Here is a 17469-nt window from a genome sequence, read left to right on the forward strand (position 1 = left end):
ATGGTCCTAAGTATTCAGACCCTTTGCTCAGTATTTAGTAGAAGCACCCTTTTCATCAAATACAGCCATGAGTCTTTTTGGGAAAGATGCAACAAGTTTTTCACACCTGGATTTGGGGATCCTCTGCTATTCCTCCTTGCAGATCCTCTCCAGTTCTGTCAGGTTGGATGGTAAACGTTGGTGGACAGCCATTTTTAGGTCTCTCCAGAGATGCTCAATTGGGTTTAAGTCAGGGCTCTGGCTGGGCCATTCAAGAACAGTCACTGAGTTGTGAAGCCACTCCTTCATTATTTTAGCTGTGTGCTTAGGGTCATTGTCTTGTTGGAAGGTAAACCTTCAGCCCAGTCTGAGGTCCTGAGCACTCTGGAGAAGGTTTTCATCCAGGATATCCCTGTACTTGGCCACATTCATCTTTCCTTCGACTGCAACCAGTCGTCCTGTCCCTGCAGCTGAAAAACACCCCCACAGCATGATGCTGCCACCACCACGCTTTACTGTTGGGACTGTTTTGGACAGGTGATGAGCAGTGCCTGGTTTTCTCCACACATACCGCTTAGAATTAAGGCCAAAAAGTTCTATCTTGGTCTCATCAGACCAGAGAATCTTATTTCTCACCATCTTGGAGTCCTTCAGGTGTTTTTTAGCAAACTCCATGTGGGCATTCATGTGTCTTGCACTGAGGAGAGGCTTCCGTCGGGCCACTCTGCCATAAAGCCCCGACTGGTGGAGGGCTGCAATGATGGTTGACTTTCTACAACTTTCTCCCATCTCCTGACTGCATCTCTGGAGCTCAGCCACAGTGATCTTTGGGTTCCTCTTTGCCTCTCTCACCAAGGCTCTTCTCCCCCGATAGCTCAGTTTGGCCGGACGGCCAGCTCTAGGAAGGGTTCTGGTCGTCCCAAACGTCTTCCATTTAAGGATTATGGAGGCCACTGTGCTCTTAGGAACCTTAAAGCAGAGGGCCACCCTAAAAAAAAATTGCATTAATATTCTTAAAACATTTTTAAAATAAACATTTGAAAAATGTTTTTTTTAACTTACCAGAAACCCCCGTTGCTAGGCAGTCTTCCTAATCTGCCTCTTCCTATTCCGCGGCGCTTCCTCCTCTTCGGCGAGCGGCCCCATTGCCTTCTGGGACATGTGTGTGTCCCAGAACACAACTGGGCCATTCACAAAGCACCGCGCGACTCGCGCATGCGCAGTAGGAAACGGGCAGTGAAGCCACAAGTTTCCACTGCCTGTTTCCCTTCGTTAAGATGGCGGCGCCGGCAGCCGATCCGATGGAAGGATCGGCCTTGGGGGGGGGGGAACATCGCGGGCTCGCTGGACAGGTAAGTGTCCTTATTAAAAGACTTAAAAAAAAAAAAACATTGCGGCCGGAACACCCCTTTAAGTGCAGCAGAAATTTTTTTGTAACCTTGGCCAGATCTGTGCCTTGCCACAATTCTGTCTCTGAGCTCTTCAGGCAGTTTCTTTGACCTCACGATTCTCATTTGCTCTGACATGCACTGTGAGCTGTAAGGTCTTATATAGACTGGTGTGTGGCTTTCCTAATCAAGTCCAATCAGTATAATCAAACACAGCTGGACTCAAATGAAGGTGTAGAACCATCTCAAGGATGATCAGAAGAAATGGACAGCACCTGAGTTAAATATATGAGTGTCACAGCAAAGGGTCTGAATACTTAGGACCATGTGATATTTCAGTTTTTCTTTTTTAATAAATTTGCAAAAATGTCAACAATTCTGTGTTTTTCTGTCAATATGGGGTGCTGTGTGTACATTAATGAGGAAAAAAAATGAACTTAAACGATTTTAGCAAATGGCTGCAATATAACAAAGAGTGAAAAATGTAAGGGGGTCTGAATACTTTCTGTCCCCGCTGTATATATAAAGTGCCCGTGCCCCCAATCTCAAGCTTTCCAAACTCATATTTCCGTTGCTGCTCAGTGGCCTATCTTTACATAGACTGAAGGGGTAGCCTATCATGAATGCTGCTGCTAGACTCATTCACCTTACCAACCTTCCAGTGTCCGCCACCCCTTAAAAAAAATCATACAAAGTCATTCACAACTCTGCCTTTAGCTACAATACCAACCTTATCCTAAAACGTCACCCAAGCCACCTTCTCTCCTCCGATGACCTCTTACTCTCTAGTCCCCTCATCACCACCTCCCATTCTTGCCTCTATGACTTCTTCAGAACATCGGCAATCCCCTAGAACTTCCCAATCTGTCCAGCTTTTACCTTGCCTATCCCTAAAAACGCATTTCTTCAGGGAAGTCTATTCTGTCTCTACCTATTAAACTGCACTTTTACTTTCTCTTTCAGCTCACCCCTCAGTTATTACCTTTTGTATCACCTAACTCTTCCTTTTAGATTGTAAGGTCTTGCAACCAGGGCCCCCTGAATCCTCTTGTATTGAAACTGTACTGTCTCAATTTAAATTGTAAAGCACTGAGCGCTCTCTTTACTTGAACCTAAGAATACATTAATAAATAAATAAATAAAAAAATAAAAAAATAAGGAGTCAGTGGTTAACTCAGCACCAAGTTTTCTGAATTTTTAGATTTACACCAGCAGTTGCCAACCAGTGGTCCACGAGAAAATGTTGATGATCACCAGGGGGTCTGCTGCAAATGAACATGTATACCGCCCAATGTTGTTTTCAGCGTCAGTGCGCATTAATACCCGATGCCTCCTCTGTAGTTCCATCTCCTGTGGGAGGCACTGGGAGTAGTGCAGAGAGCGGGAGGTGAGGAAGGAAGGGACTTCCAATGGCAGCGCTGATCAAAGACTGTGGGAAGGAGCACATGGCTGGATAAGGAGGTGAGATCCAATGAGGAGTCTGTGTAAGGCAGCAGTGTGATATAGAGTGGGGGGAGGGGGGCAGAGAGCTGGAGCATTGTGTGTGTATAAGGCATGTAAAATTCATGTTAGTGGTCTGCGGGATTCAAAACTGTGAGTGCGGCAACCACCGGCTTACACCATAAAAAAGCTCAATGCCACTCTGTATATTATAAACATTTATTTGTTGAAAATAAAACATTTTATTAGTGGACAATGACATATCACACTAAATTACAAACAATATTAGAGAAAATGTCATAATTAGGGCTATAATTTTAGTAACAAGTTAATCTTTCTTTAAAAAAAAGAATAAGAAAAAGACACAAAGGCTTCACAATACTTTAATTTTATTTCTGCAGACATTGTGATTCACTGGATTTTATCTACTGGTAATTAATTCTCTGCCCTCAAAAAGCTTACAATCTAAGGCCCCTATCTCACACATACCAAGACCAATTTAGTCAGGATCTACCAGCATGTCTTTAGAGTGTGGAAGGACACCTATACAAGCATGGGTAGAACATGCAAATTCAATGCGCATAGGGGGTTATTTACTAAAGGCAAATCCACTTTGCACTACAAGTGCAAAGTACACTTGAAATTGCACTTGGAAGTGCAGTTGCTGTAGATCCAAGGGAGACATGCAAGGAAAATAAAATACAGCATTTTAGCTTGCACACGATTGGATGATAAAATCAGCAGAGCTTCCCCTTATTTCAGATCTAGCCCTCAGATTTACAGCGACTGCACTTCCAGTGCAATTTCAAATGCAGTTTGCACTTGTAGTTTGAAACGTGGAGGGATGGTGTTTTGCCACCAGCAAATAGATTTCAGTCACCATTTTGTTCTAGTGTAGGTGAAAATTGCAAATGAAATATAGCTGCTTTTGGCAAAACATTCTTTTTATTTCCAGCACTTTTGTATTTATTATTATACCCACAACACTGGCTACTTGCCAAGCACATTATACCATTTACATGTTTTAATATTTCTAAATGTTGTGTACTGCATAGGTTACAGATAGCTAGGTCAGTTTGACTTAGGAATAACTGTATCATGGTACAATTGCTTGAAACCATTGTGGGTTCCTGCAGCCTGCATAGAACGTTACATTCTAGTTGCTGCAAATAGCAGACCTCTGAAGGACATATTCCGTAAAGCACTGCAGAGAGCAATAAAGATGTGCACAAGTAATATGTAGCAGCCAGTCACATTTCAGCTTACAGCAGTGATGTAAAACATGATTACTAATTGCTGAGGAGTCTCCAGTAGTCTTTGTTCTGCTTTACTGAGCATGTCCTTTAATGTAAATGAGGAGTTTTAACATTATGAAAACATGGCAATAATAAATTATATTAAAGGAAATATTAAATATATATGTAAATACACTAAATAACACACTGCTGTGCAGACTAAGAATTGTCTTGCAAAAAGAGATGATATGTAGTAACTCATAGAAGATTTTAGTTTTCATCAACTTACAGCAAATAGTAGTCTAGCAATAGATGACTGCACTACACTGCTTTTTTTTCTTGCTATACACAGGCTTAATCCTCGTACACAAAGTACGATTGTTGGAAGGGCATTGTCTGTTGACAGATTGTCGTCCTAAATTCTTACCGTTACTAGCCTGTTGGATGGCAGGCTAGTAAATTTTCGGCGAACAACGGCTCCATGTCCGATTTTCGTATGGTCAGTACACAAATCCGTCACACAAAAGTCGAAAGTACAAACACGCATACTCGGAATCAATGCTCACCAAACACGAAATTAGCAGAAGGGGCCCAAAGGGGGGCGCTCAAGAGCTGAAATTCCTCGTAGTACGTCACTACGCTTGTGTTGTCGAACGACAATTTGCATACCGTTAGTATGCAAGTCAAGATCCTGGCACATGCCCTTTTGATAAAAATCAGACGCTCGGTTGGCCAACAATTGTACCGTGTGTACGAGGCTTTATGTATGAAATAGTTCTTGCACCTTGTGTACCAAGAGCTGAGTTTAGGCCCAAGGCAACTAAAAGGTTGGTCCACCCAATCATAATATGCAAAAAGGGTAGATGAAGGCAGGTTTAATTACTCCATGGTCCACTGACCAAAAAAATTCTTAGTTGGGTAAATGCTGGCTGAATCATCTAAGGCAGTGGTCACTAAACTGCGGCCATTTACTTATCCGGCCCTTGGGGCACTATTCCTATTACTGATACAAGGCACTATTCCTTCTACTGACACTAGTATTCAAGCATAATTCCTCCCATTGACACCCAATGATGGAACATTATTTTTCCCACTGATCTAAATGATGGAACACTTATCCTCCCACTGATCCCAACGATAGGGCACGATTCCCTCCCCTGACACCAACGACAAGGAACTATTCCTTCCATTGACACTAATGATGAAGTACAATTTATAATTTTTTTTTATGCCAAGCCAGAGGCATTGTTTACTTCCACTGATGCTGGGGAATGTTCTAGTCCCATTGGTGTCAGTCCAGCCCTCCTATAGCCCGAAGGACAGTAAACTGGCCCTTCATTCAGAAAGTTTGGAGACCCCAGATCTAAGAGCTTTTGAAATGTCTCTGGCCAATTTCTTGACCCAGAGTTGGGTGCCAATGAAAGATATAAAAAGTCAGAGGTTGGTGGTAACCCAGTGTACACCTTTAAAACTTAAATAATCTGGACAAGCTAACACTTTAAATTACTTTGCAAATGGCAGAATATGTTAAGGAGACAAACTGAGTAAGGCCTCTTTCAAAGCCTGGCTTGGGAGTGAACCCACATGTTTGCCCCCACAGCAAGCAGTCTGCTATGGGGGGAAACACAGTAGAGGAGGTGTGGATAGTGCCGGCAGGGGACCAGGCCCGCTCTGTGCAATAGTATTTCAATAGTAGTAACCTTTAAATACATAAAGCAATATGTATTAGTGTGGCTTAAAGGAAAAAAAAAACACAGTGTGAACTTCTGTGGCTGCATTTTTTTTTCAGGAAGGTGCACTTTCTTTGCCCAGTTAAATCTCAATTCAGTGTTATATAAAACCACTTTCACTTTGTTTTAGTGGTCATGCCAGAAGTTTTTCAGAAACTCATGTCATTACCAAGCTATTTACATTTTAATATGACGGACATATTTCAATTGGAAAATCATAAAATATCACAAGGTATTAAAAATAAAGGTAATTTTTTTGCACATGAAAATCTAAAGACTTGTTTATTGGAAAACACAAACTTTGACAGAGTAAAGCCGGCCATAGATGGTTCGAATCTCGGCTGGTTTAGCAGGGACTGGCCGAAATTTGATCCATGTATGCGCAGGCTTATTGTAGCCAAGCATGTACAACCAGCATGTCAGATTTCTAGCATGCAATTGTCAGCTGCAACAGCCGCTAGCAATATTCACTGTGTTCTCCCGACAAGGTCAACTCCCCGTGCCCCCTGCTGGGAAAACACAATAGCTTTGCGGGAGGGATTCAGTGTTGATGGAGAAATCAAGGGATTTCCATTCTTGCAACCCCTGCTTACAGGAAAGAAAATAAAATCATCTAAATCAGCCTTAGTTATAAGAGAGTTTGGTCATGCATGTAAATAAAAACCTAAAGACCTGTATAAAAGAGTTTGGTCATACATTCAATGGTCTTGTTAAACCTGGAAACTGAAGAACCAGAACTAGAGATATTGAGGTTAATCCTTCTTAACTCGCCCTTTGAAATGATCCATGAAATGAAAAGCTCCAAAGTAGTCACCAAGAACCACTCCCAGTTTTGTAGATATAAGGCTAAACAATAAAATAAGGAATACAAGAATTAGTACACAATACAATGTAAACAAATACAACACAATTTTTTAAGTATTGCTGAACCAAGATGTTGCCAAACACGAATAAATTTCTCATGGGCATCTGATAATATGGCTGTCAATTTCTCACTGACCATAATGTCATTCATACAGTTACAGTAAAGAGGTGCAAGGCCAATTGTAGTTCAGGGTGAAGTAGTTAATTGATCAGTTTACAAAGAAGGGCTTCATACGGATTTTTCTCGAGATTGGTGTAAAGCAAAGTGAGAAGAAATGCATAGAGGGGTTTAGATTTCAATCTGGAGTTGTCCTCCACAGAACCTGAACTTCTTTGCCGCATGATGCCTCAGCCTCCCAGTTTGAATGATACTAGAGCTACACGATTTTGGCCAAAATAAGAATCATGATTTTTTTTGCTAAAAAGATAAAAAGATCACGATTCTCGTGACGTAAAATCTTTTACATTATAAAAAAAAAAAAAAAGGGCTAACTTTACTGGTTAGTTTTTTTTTTTTTAAATCCATTAAAGTCATTTTTTCCAAAAAAATTGCATTTGAAAGACTGCTGCGCAAATACAGTGCGACATAAAATATTGCAACAACCAACATTTTATTCTCTAGGGTCTCTACAAAAAAAAAAAAAAAAAAATATATATATATATATATATATATATATATATATATATATATATAATGTTTGGGGGTTCTAAGTAGAGGTCGACCTATATATCGCCTGATTTAGCCTTTTTTAAGAAATCGGCATCAGCCGATTTTTGTGCAAAAATCGGCTGATTACCTCCCTTCCCCACACTCCACTGACAGTTTCACACACTGAGTGGCTCTGTGTTCAGTGTGAAACTGATTTGCAACTGAATGCAGAGAGAGGAGCTGTCAGAATTCAGCGTGATGTCAGGGGTGGGCGTGACCCAGATATCAAACAAAAGGCCAATGGGATGGGATCTGGGCGGGCCGCTACGTGTATGTGGCCCCGTCCGCTTTCTTAAGCAGCTTAATCATTGGCTGGTGTTTCATAGCTGCAGGGCCCCGCCCACCCCGGATCCCTCCCACCCCAGGCATCACGCTGAATTCTGACAGCTGGTCTCTGCATTCAGTTACATATAGTGTAACTGAAACTGACAAACTAGCTCAGTGTGAAACCTGCCAGTTCCAACCAGTGCCACCTGCCAGTGCCAACCAATGCCACCTGCCAGTGCCAACAAATGCCACCTATCAGTGCCAACTGCTAGTGCCACCTGCCAGTGCCAATCAGTGCCACCTGCCAGTGCCAATTGCCAGTGCCAATCAGTGCCACCTGCCAGTGCCAACCAATGCCACCTGCCAGTGCCAATCAGTGCCACCTGCCAGTGCCAATCAGCGGCAACCAGTGTCTCTTGTCAAAAAAAGAAAAATCGGCTTAAAATATTGGGCGCAAAAATCGGCATCATATATTGGCCAGCCCGATTTTTAAATATTGGCATCAGCCAGAGAAAAACCCATATCGGTCGACCTCTAGTTCTAAGTAATTTTGTAGCAAAAAAAAAAAATGATTTTAACTTGAAACTAACAAATGTCAGAAAAAGGTTTAGGCCTCTTCACACGAACAATCCGTTCAGGTCCGCCTGTCAGTTTTTTAGGCAGACCTGAACGGACGCTCCATAGACCTGTATGGAGCGTCGGACGTCAGCGGTGACATGTCTGCTGACATCCGACCCTACTTTTCCATTCGTCTGCGGATCGGATGACGACAGACTCTAAGGTCTGTCTTCATCCGATCCCCCACAGGGGAGAGCGGCTCTCTGACAGGTCCTTCATCTGCCTGCTCAGCGGGGATCGACGGAGCGATCCCCCGCTGAGTAGAGCGGGCTCCGTACACGGACACGTCCGTGTGAAAGAGCCCTTAGTGTTTAAGTTGTTAAACTTTCCTCATTTACACACAAGTCTATTCCTTTGACAAATTGTTACAATGTTTATACTTAAGTTCATTCATTCAACTTAAGAATGTTGTGATTCTTGGCAGACTGCCCGTGTTTTTTCTTCCTTTCTTTTGATGCTGTGGCTTCAGAAGAGCAGAGAGAATTCTTTGCATACAAAGAATCGTGAAACACTTCTGTCAAGATCGCAACGGTGAAAAAAAACGCGATAACGATTCTTAACGATTATTTGTGCAGCTCTAAATGATGCATACATTGATGACTCAACGGGGCAGGTTGAGCATATACTGTAAGTGCAGGGCATTGTGACCAAACTGTGGACATCTTTTTAATAAAAACTGCTTATATTCAAACCATCTAATCCTAAAGCAGAACTTTTCTTGCACAAATTTGACACATCCCACTTACCTGCACGATAGCCTTTCCACAGCCTGAGATGTCTAATTATAGAAAAAGAAAACATTTGCACATAAAGACAATGCTTTGTGTTTTCCCACTCACTTTTTAAAACCAAATACGATGTAGAGACCACGAGGCATAATGAGGCATACTTGTTCTTTTAGGATGGCATCTACAATCGTCTTACTGGCATAGTCTGGCTCTAAAATTGGCAGGAACCGAGGCCATCTGTAAAAATAAAAGAGAAAGAAAAAACTAGAAGTTATCATGTGATCACTACTTTTCCATGAATACCATGAACAGTTCACTAGAGCTCCCTCAGTGCAGCCTCACCAGCGCACATCAGTGGAGAAAAATTACCATTTTGCTAAATTTTATAACAGAAACAAAGAAAACTTTTTTTTTTCTAAAATTTGTCTAAAATGTGTCTTTTTTCATTTGTTCAGCAAAAAAATTTGAAAAAACAGCGGTGATTAAATACCACCATAAAAAATTATACCAAATTTATTTGGGCACAGTGTTGTATGACCATGCAATTGTTATTCAATGTGCAAAAGCATTGAAAGCTGAAAATTGGCCTGGGCAAAAAGAGGGTGAAAGTGCCCTGTAGGCAGGTGGTTAAAAGATCAAGGAGCCATCACTTTGAGTTAATAGCAAGATGACAGACAAAATGTAAAGGTCGCGTTTGCCATACTTCCAGTCATGTCATGCCACTTTGCGATCTCCCCAGGTGTAAAAATCAGCATACACCTGAGCAGCAGGATTGTAGAATGGAGATGGTGAGCTAGGTGAGCACCAGCGGTGGCACATTAACTGAACATAGATGGATTGGAGAATGAAGAGGTAACTGTACATAACCACTTTACACTCAACTTAACCAGCTTTATCAATCACAGATTGCAACTCTAAATCTGTATAGAAGTTGATGTGTACCAAATTCTAGCCTCTTACAATTAAAAATGATAATAAAATTGCATTTTTTTTTCTTGCTTACTTAGTTGTACATCCATCAAACATTCCGGTGTTTATAAAATATGGACAAACAATTGTGGTCTTCACACCAGTTTTGCCCAATGCCAACATCTCGAGGCCAACTGACTCCGCGAACCCGACTGCTGCAAACTTACTTGCACAATAATCTGCAAAAGAAATACAAAGTAAATCAATGGAATGGGAAGTCTGTACAGGCTTACCGATTAACCCTTCAATTTCCATCAAATCTGCTCTCACACTACAAAAGTTGTTTATAAAGATAAAGCACACTGTAATGATTTCATTCAACTTTGGGGGAGGGGTGAGTTTGAGCACTATGAGCCAAATTCTTAAAAAGGAACTGCCTTTCTCCCTGCATTTTATCAGTCAGTTCCCCTTTATTCAGCTGCCCTCATGTTTCCGGTGGAAACCTTACAGCAAATTCAATAGGAAACAAAAAGAGTGACATTTCCTATGTGACCCCTCTAGAAAGGAAGTATATTAAAGCTAAATGAAAAGTACTTTCAGTTAAACCAAAGAACATCATAGCTGTGCACATTACATTATAGTTATACAAATACCTTTGTGTTCATTGTTCAATTAGTGTATTGTAATAGTAATTTCCCTTCGGGATTAATAAAAGTAGCTGAATCTGAATCTTGCAACAGATCATGCTCCGCACACATTCAAAGAACCAAGAGTCATGTAACAAATCAGAACACAATGGTTGTATTGTATCATAACTTCATTTTCCTCTTTAAACAGTCCTTTTCTGCCACTTTTTGTTTACATGTAAAAAAACAGTATTTTTTGCTAGAAAAATACTTAGAATCCCCAAACATTATATATTAGAACCCTCAAACATTATATATTTTTTAAAGCAAATGGCCCAGAGAATAAAATGAGAATAGGTGTTTTATGTCACACGATATTTGTGCACCAGTTTTTCAGACGCATTTTATTAGAATTTTAATGCACAAAAAAACCCCCCACAATACTCAATTGTTTGGTAAAATATAAAAGATGATGTCACGCCAACTAAATATATAGCAAGTGTGACCCACGATATGTAAGTGTATCGCTCAGGCTCGATCACTGTGGGGAGTAGTGTGGGTGATGCCGCATCCACTGCAGGAGTGCCAGCAAGGGATGGAGCTCATTCCAGCTCCTATGGTCACTAGAAGGAAGGGAGGAAGGATCCCTGGTGCCGCACATCCACAGTGTCCTGTGATGGTTATGGGAGAGACAACCTCAGCCTGGGCTCCCGCCAGACCATGCCCCCAACATGTTTCACTCCGCCCCTTGTTTAGTCATGCTCCGAGGGGCGGAGTGAAATGCGTTGGGAGCTTATCCTTTTGGGAGCCCAGGCTGAGGTTGTCTCTCCCATAAATATCACAGGACACCATGAATCTGCGGCACAAGGATCCTTCCTCGCTACCAAATATGTCACGCTGTAAAATTGTGCACAACGGCGACAAAGTTTGTAACTTTCATTATCCATAGGTGAAACGTTAAAATCCTTTACAGGTTACCATTTAGATTTAAAACAGGAGGTCTGGTGCTAGAATTACTGCCCTTGATCTGACATATGCGGTAATACATGTGTGGGCGATCGCTGTTTGCGTGTGTGGAGCACCAACGCATACATTTGCCTTTGCACGCGAGTACTTCAAGTTATTTATTTTTTTCATTATTTATTTTTACACTGTGGCTTTCATTTTTTTAAATCACTTATTGTTGTAACAAGGTATATACTGTAAATATCCCCTGTGATAGCAATATGCAGTGACAGGTACTCTCTATAGAGAGATCTGGGGTCTATTAGATCTCTCCTCTGCTATGATTCAATCTTTTTTTTTTTTAAACCCCTAAAGCAGGGATATGCAATTAGCAGGCCTCCAGCTGTTGCAAAACTACAAGTCCCATCATGCCTCTGCCTCTGGGTATCATGCTTGTGGCTGTCAGAGTCTTGCTATGCCTCATGGGACTTGTATTTCTGCAACAGCTGGAGGTCCACTAATTGCATATCCCTGCCCTAAAGGTTCGTTTACAACCACAAAACTGTAAGTGATGAAATGCTCCATTGCTTCTGGTTTCTGATACCATAGAGATGATCGTAGCCATTCTGGTCTCTGATCAGCTGTATGGTCATCTGGCAGAACACTCGGGTCTCCCAGTGGGACGGGAGAGTCCCAGAATGCCGGGTCCCCTCCCGCTGCCTGTAAAAGCAGCCCAGCGACTAACTATCTGGCTGAAAAAAAAAAACAATACCGGGATGATGCCTGCAGCTGCTGTATAGCCACTTTACGTACAGCAATGTACAGGTACGGATATAGATTATGCCCTGGTCGATGATGTCACAAGGGGGTGGGCTCACTCCCCCCCCCAGTTGGCGGCTGGCATTCATTGCGACTGACAATGGATCTACACCAGGGAACATTGTTTTTTTTTTAATAAAAGGACTTGTCAAAAACTGTGTGCAAGTTTTCATTAACTTTTTGACACTTTTTAAAATGTACCCCATACTCATTCACATAGAAAGGGGCAAGGATTGGGGGGGGGGGGGGCCTTATTAGAAGGTGGCTTCCAGATCCTGATAAAGTCACGCCCTTATCCCCACAACCACCGGGCCAGGGTTGTGGGGAGGAGGCCCTTGTCCTCATCAACATAGTGATGTTTTTGGCTTTAAACTGGTCAAATATTATAGCAAATATAAGTAGAAAGTTCATGCATCAATATATTCTAGCAAATGTGGCCAAACCTCCATAGCTTAGAATATGTCAGACAAGCAATGAGCAATAAATTTCATGGCTCTGAATTAATCAACGATTGCAGCAAACATAATTAGAGTTCAAGCATGCATAAATTAGGTACTCAACCATCAAGGAAGCATTGTGGTGATTCCGGTGTGCTACATAGGAGCTGGGAAATCCTGGTATGAAAAAGCCTGACTGGTTTCGCTTGTCACGCCAGATGCTTCAAAGGCATCCCCAAGTGGGATTGGCAGTGCCATGTGCTGAGATTAGCACTGCTCTTGGCTGGACTGTACCGCACACCAGTCGCTGCTTTTAAAGTGAATTAAAACAAACAATAAAAAAAATTGGATTTTAGGGACACTCAAAATGTAACCACTGGAAGATTTTATCTCCCTTCATGACCAGGCTAATTTTTGCTATTTAGCACTGCACTGGTAATTGCACTGTCATGCAATGTTGTATCCAAACAAAGTGTATCTAATTTCTTTTCACACAAATAGAGCTTTCTTTTGGTGGTATTTGATCACCACTGGGTTTATTTTTTTTATATAAAACAAAAAAAGACCGAAAATTTTGAAAACAATACGTTTTACTTTGTTATAAAACATATCCAATTATAAAAAAAAAAAAAAAAAGTCTTCATAAAATTTAGGCCAAAGTATATTCTGCTACATGTCTATGGTAAAAAAAAAAAAAAAAAACACAATATGTTTATATTGATTGGTTTGCGTGAAAGTTATAGGATCTACAACAATGGTATATATATATTGGAATTTTTTATTTATTTATTTATTTTTTATACTAGTAATGGCGGTGATCAGCAACTTATAGTGGGATTGTGATATTACAGCGAGAAAGCTGACACTAACTGGCACCGGGTAGGAACTGATTGACATCACCAGTAACACCAATACAGAGATAAGTGCTAATACCATAGACTGTCAATGTACTAATGACACTGGCTGGGAAGGGGTTAACATCTAGGGGCAATAAAGGGGTTAACTGTGTGCCTAAAAATGTGTAATGTGTGCAATATGTGCTACTTTTACTTTAAGATTTGGCTGATTTTTTCTCCCTGCAAAAAATAACCACATCTCTGCTCAGAGTACAGAGCCCTGTGTTGTTCGTAAACACAGGGCTCTGTACTGTGATTTGCTAAGCCGATCAACAGGTCCCAGTCATAAAAAATTGGCCAGGACCTGCTAACCGACTTCTGCTGTAACGAATTACAGCATAGATAGGGCAGTGGGTGCGCACCCCCTACCCAGAAATGCTGGATCACATACATGTACATGACCCGTCGCAGAGTGGCCTCCCCGTCGCCGTATATGTGCATGGGGAAGTCCGCAAGAGGTTAAAAGAAGTATCTAATAATTCCTGGTTCCTGCAGTAGAACCATAACCTCTATTAAAATTGACAAAAAAAATTAAAACCATAGTAGATGGCAGCTTGCAGGTCATATTCACAAGTTCTGATTCTTGTATTCGTTTTCTAATATAAATGAGTTGATTTACTAAAACTGGAGAGTGCAAAATCCGGTGCAGCGGTCCATAGAAACCAATCAGCTTCCAGTTTTTCTTTTCAGAGCTTTATTGAACAAGCTGAAGTTGGAAGCTGATTGACTACCGTACACAGATGCACCAGATTTTCACACTCCAGTTTTAGCAAATCAATCCCAAAATGTGTTTATAAGCAAATTCAGTATTTAAATATTTCTTAGCCTCCTCACTAAACATAAAAAACACAGCTTGCCCAGATCGTTGCTTCAGAAAGCTACTGCCATGAGCAGCAATGTAAATAATGTTGGTGCCTTGTGGTTTCAATGGCATTGTACATTTTACAGGCTCTCATAGCAGGGAAGAGGTTGTGAACTTTGTTCTAGTTATGTGGCTTATGTACTTTAGCAGTGTCATCATGCAGAATGATAAGATGTTAGTCACCAAAATATCAAAGGTCACCTTTTCAGTATTATCAAGTTTTAGAGTAATAGAAATAACCAATAACGTGTCTTAAGCATGTACAGAAAGTATTCACAGCGCTTCAATTTTTCCACATTTTATGTTACAGCTTTATTCCAAAATAGATTAAATTCCGTATTTTCCTCAAAATTCTACAAATACCACCCCATAATGACAACATAGAAGAAGTTTGTTTAAAATCTTTGCAATAAAAAAAAAAAAAAAAAAAATTACATATACATAAGTATTCACAGTCTTTGTCATAACACTCAAAATTGAGCTCAGGTACATCCAGTTTCCACTGCTCATCCTTGAGATGTTTCTACAACTTAATTGGAGTCCACCTCTGGTAAATTCAGTTGATTGGACATGATTTGGAAAGACACACACTCTATATAATCCCACGGTTAACAATGCATTTCAGAACACAAACCAAGCCATAAAGTCCAAAGAATTGTCTGTAGACCTCCGAGATAGGATTGTATGGAGGCACAGATCTGGGGAAGTGTACAGAAAAATTTCTGTAGCAATGAAGGTCCCAATGAGCACAGTGGCCTCCATCAGCTGTAAATGGAAGAAGTTTGGAACCACCAGGACTCTTCCAAAAGCCGGTTGCCTGGTCAAACTGAGCGATTGGGGGAGAAGGGTCTTAGGGAGGTGACCAGAACCCAATGGTCACTCTGACAGAGCTCCAGCATTTCTCTGTGGAGAGAGTAGAACCTGCCAAAAGAACAACAATCTCTGCAGCACTCCACCAGTCAGGCCTGTATGGTAGATTGGCCAGACGGAAGCCACTCCTTAGTAAAAGGCACATGACAGCCCTTCTGGAGTTTGCCAAAAGGCATCTGAAGGACTCTCGGGCCATGAGAAACAAAATTCTCTGGTCTGATGAAACAAAGATTGAACTCTTTGGCCTGAATAGCAAGCGTCATGTCTGAAGGAAACCAGGCACTGCTCATCAGCTGGCCAATACCATCCCTACACTTAAGCACAGAGGTGGCAGCATCAGCTGTGGAGATGTTTTTCAATGGCCGTAACTGGGAGACTAGTCAGGATTGAGGGAAAGATGAATGCAGCAATTTACAGAGACATCCTTGATGAAAACCTGCTCCAGAGCGCTCTGGACCTCAGACTGGTGTGAAGGTTCATCTTCCAACAGGACAACAACCCTAAGTGCACAGCCAAGAGTTGCTATGGGACAACTCTGTAAATGTCCTTGAGTGGCCCAGCCAGAGCTTAGACTTGAACATCCAGCCAGAGCTTATTGAACATCTCTGGAGATATCTGAAAATGACTGTGCACCAATGCTCCCCATCCAACCTGATGGAGAAGAAAAATATGAGAAACTGCCCAAAAAAGAGGTGTGCCAAGCTTGTAGCATCATACTCAAAAAATCTGATGCTGTAAATGGTGCCAAAGGTGCTTCACCAAAGTATTGAGCAAAGGCTGTGAATACTTATGTACATGGGATTTTTTACGTTTTTTATTTTTAATACATTTGCAAAGATTTCAAAACAAACTTCTTTCACGTTGTCATTATGGGGTATTGTTTGCAGAATTTTGAGGAAAATAATAAATTTAGTCCATTTTGGAATACGGCTGTAACATAAGAAAATGTGGAAAAAGTAAAGCGCTACGAATACTTTCCAGATGCACTGTATGTTACTCATTCACATCCTATATTTTTTTCTACACTTTGTTCTACTTGATATGATTTAAGTTTGGTAGATTTTATTTTGTTTCTTCCTCATTCAGGCTTGGTTTGTCGCTTCCAGAATTGTGACATTGGTAGTGTTCTTGGTATTTCTCAATATGAGGCTCTCAGAAAAGTGATCTACCCTAAAATAAAACTAAAGCAAATATTTACTTCTATGATGTGACTTTTGCGTGCCCCCATGTCAGCACAAATATCATCTCCCTGGCTTCTTCTGGTTACTGGGTCTTCAGCTGCCTTGATTGGCTGGCATGGGATGGCGTAGCACATCCCACAACTCTGCAGATGCCAGAATTGTACACTCAGCTACACATGGCATCTCAGTATACAGTGTAAAGAAAAGTGCAAAGAGGAAGGCAAGAGGCCTTTATTGCAGAAGAGACACAGCATGTTTGTTCTATAATAATATACCCTCCTGCTCACAATTTTTGTTTTATGGCCACAGTTCTGCTTTAAAGCCCATCTCTAGTCAAAAATGAATCGCCCTCCTGCCCATCCAGCGTTTTTTTTCTACCATTCTAATTATCTTATAGTCAACTTAATCTGCTGTCCACACACTGTCAGTAATGAAGATATCCTTACACTAATGGTCACTAAGTACCCTAGGCCCACACTTGAAGCACCACCACTGCACCTATGTGAAAAAAATATAAATATATAACCCTATACAGTGTAGCTGCCACTTTGAAATGCAATATAGTGAATAATATTTAAACCTCTGACCATGAATGAGCAAAAAATAGTGGCGCTGAAATTAATAATGATAATAATAAAGTAAAATATAATTGGCTAAATATGCAACAATAAGTGTAAACCACCCTGTGATGAATATAAAAAAAAGAAAGAAAAATAATCTATAATGAAACGTCCAAAGTATTCAATATATGAGACTCTGTATGATGTCTTCATAAATTTTCCACCACACCACTATGTGACAGTGATTCCGCTCCCTTCAGATTAAACTGGTTTTACGTTATTACACTATCTGGATCACTTTATTATTTTCATGTTGAGAGATCCCGATTGATGCTCACGGCTGGAGTCTGGAATTCACTTAACCCATTGTGTGTGTGGGTACAAGCGCTATTGCCAAACACGAGAG

The 17469-nt window shown here is 41.0% G+C and overlaps 1 protein-coding gene across 3 annotated transcripts in view; it reads right to left on the reverse strand.

Annotated features, from left to right (window-relative positions):
• Positions 1 to 3012: 3012 nt before the first annotated feature.
• The window catches only part of SDR16C5 (short chain dehydrogenase/reductase family 16C member 5), a 171364-nt gene continuing 156907 nt past the window's right edge, over positions 3013 to 17469 (reverse strand). For all 3 annotated transcript variants that reach the window (XM_073631654.1, XM_073631655.1, XM_073631653.1), the window contains 3 exons: positions 9962 to 10106; positions 9070 to 9195; positions 3013 to 6618 (listed from right to left, as the gene is read on the reverse strand). In XM_073631654.1, coding sequence (XP_073487755.1) covers positions 6525 to 6618; positions 9070 to 9195; positions 9962 to 10106 — 365 coding nt within the window. In that variant the 3' untranslated portion in view covers positions 3013 to 6524. The remainder of the gene's footprint in view (positions 6619 to 9069; positions 9196 to 9961; positions 10107 to 17469) is intronic.

The sequence above is a fragment of the Aquarana catesbeiana genome, linkage group LG05, assembly GCF_042186555.1.
Source record: "Aquarana catesbeiana isolate 2022-GZ linkage group LG05, ASM4218655v1, whole genome shotgun sequence".
NCBI classification, from domain to species: Eukaryota; Metazoa; Chordata; class Amphibia; order Anura; family Ranidae; genus Aquarana; species Aquarana catesbeiana.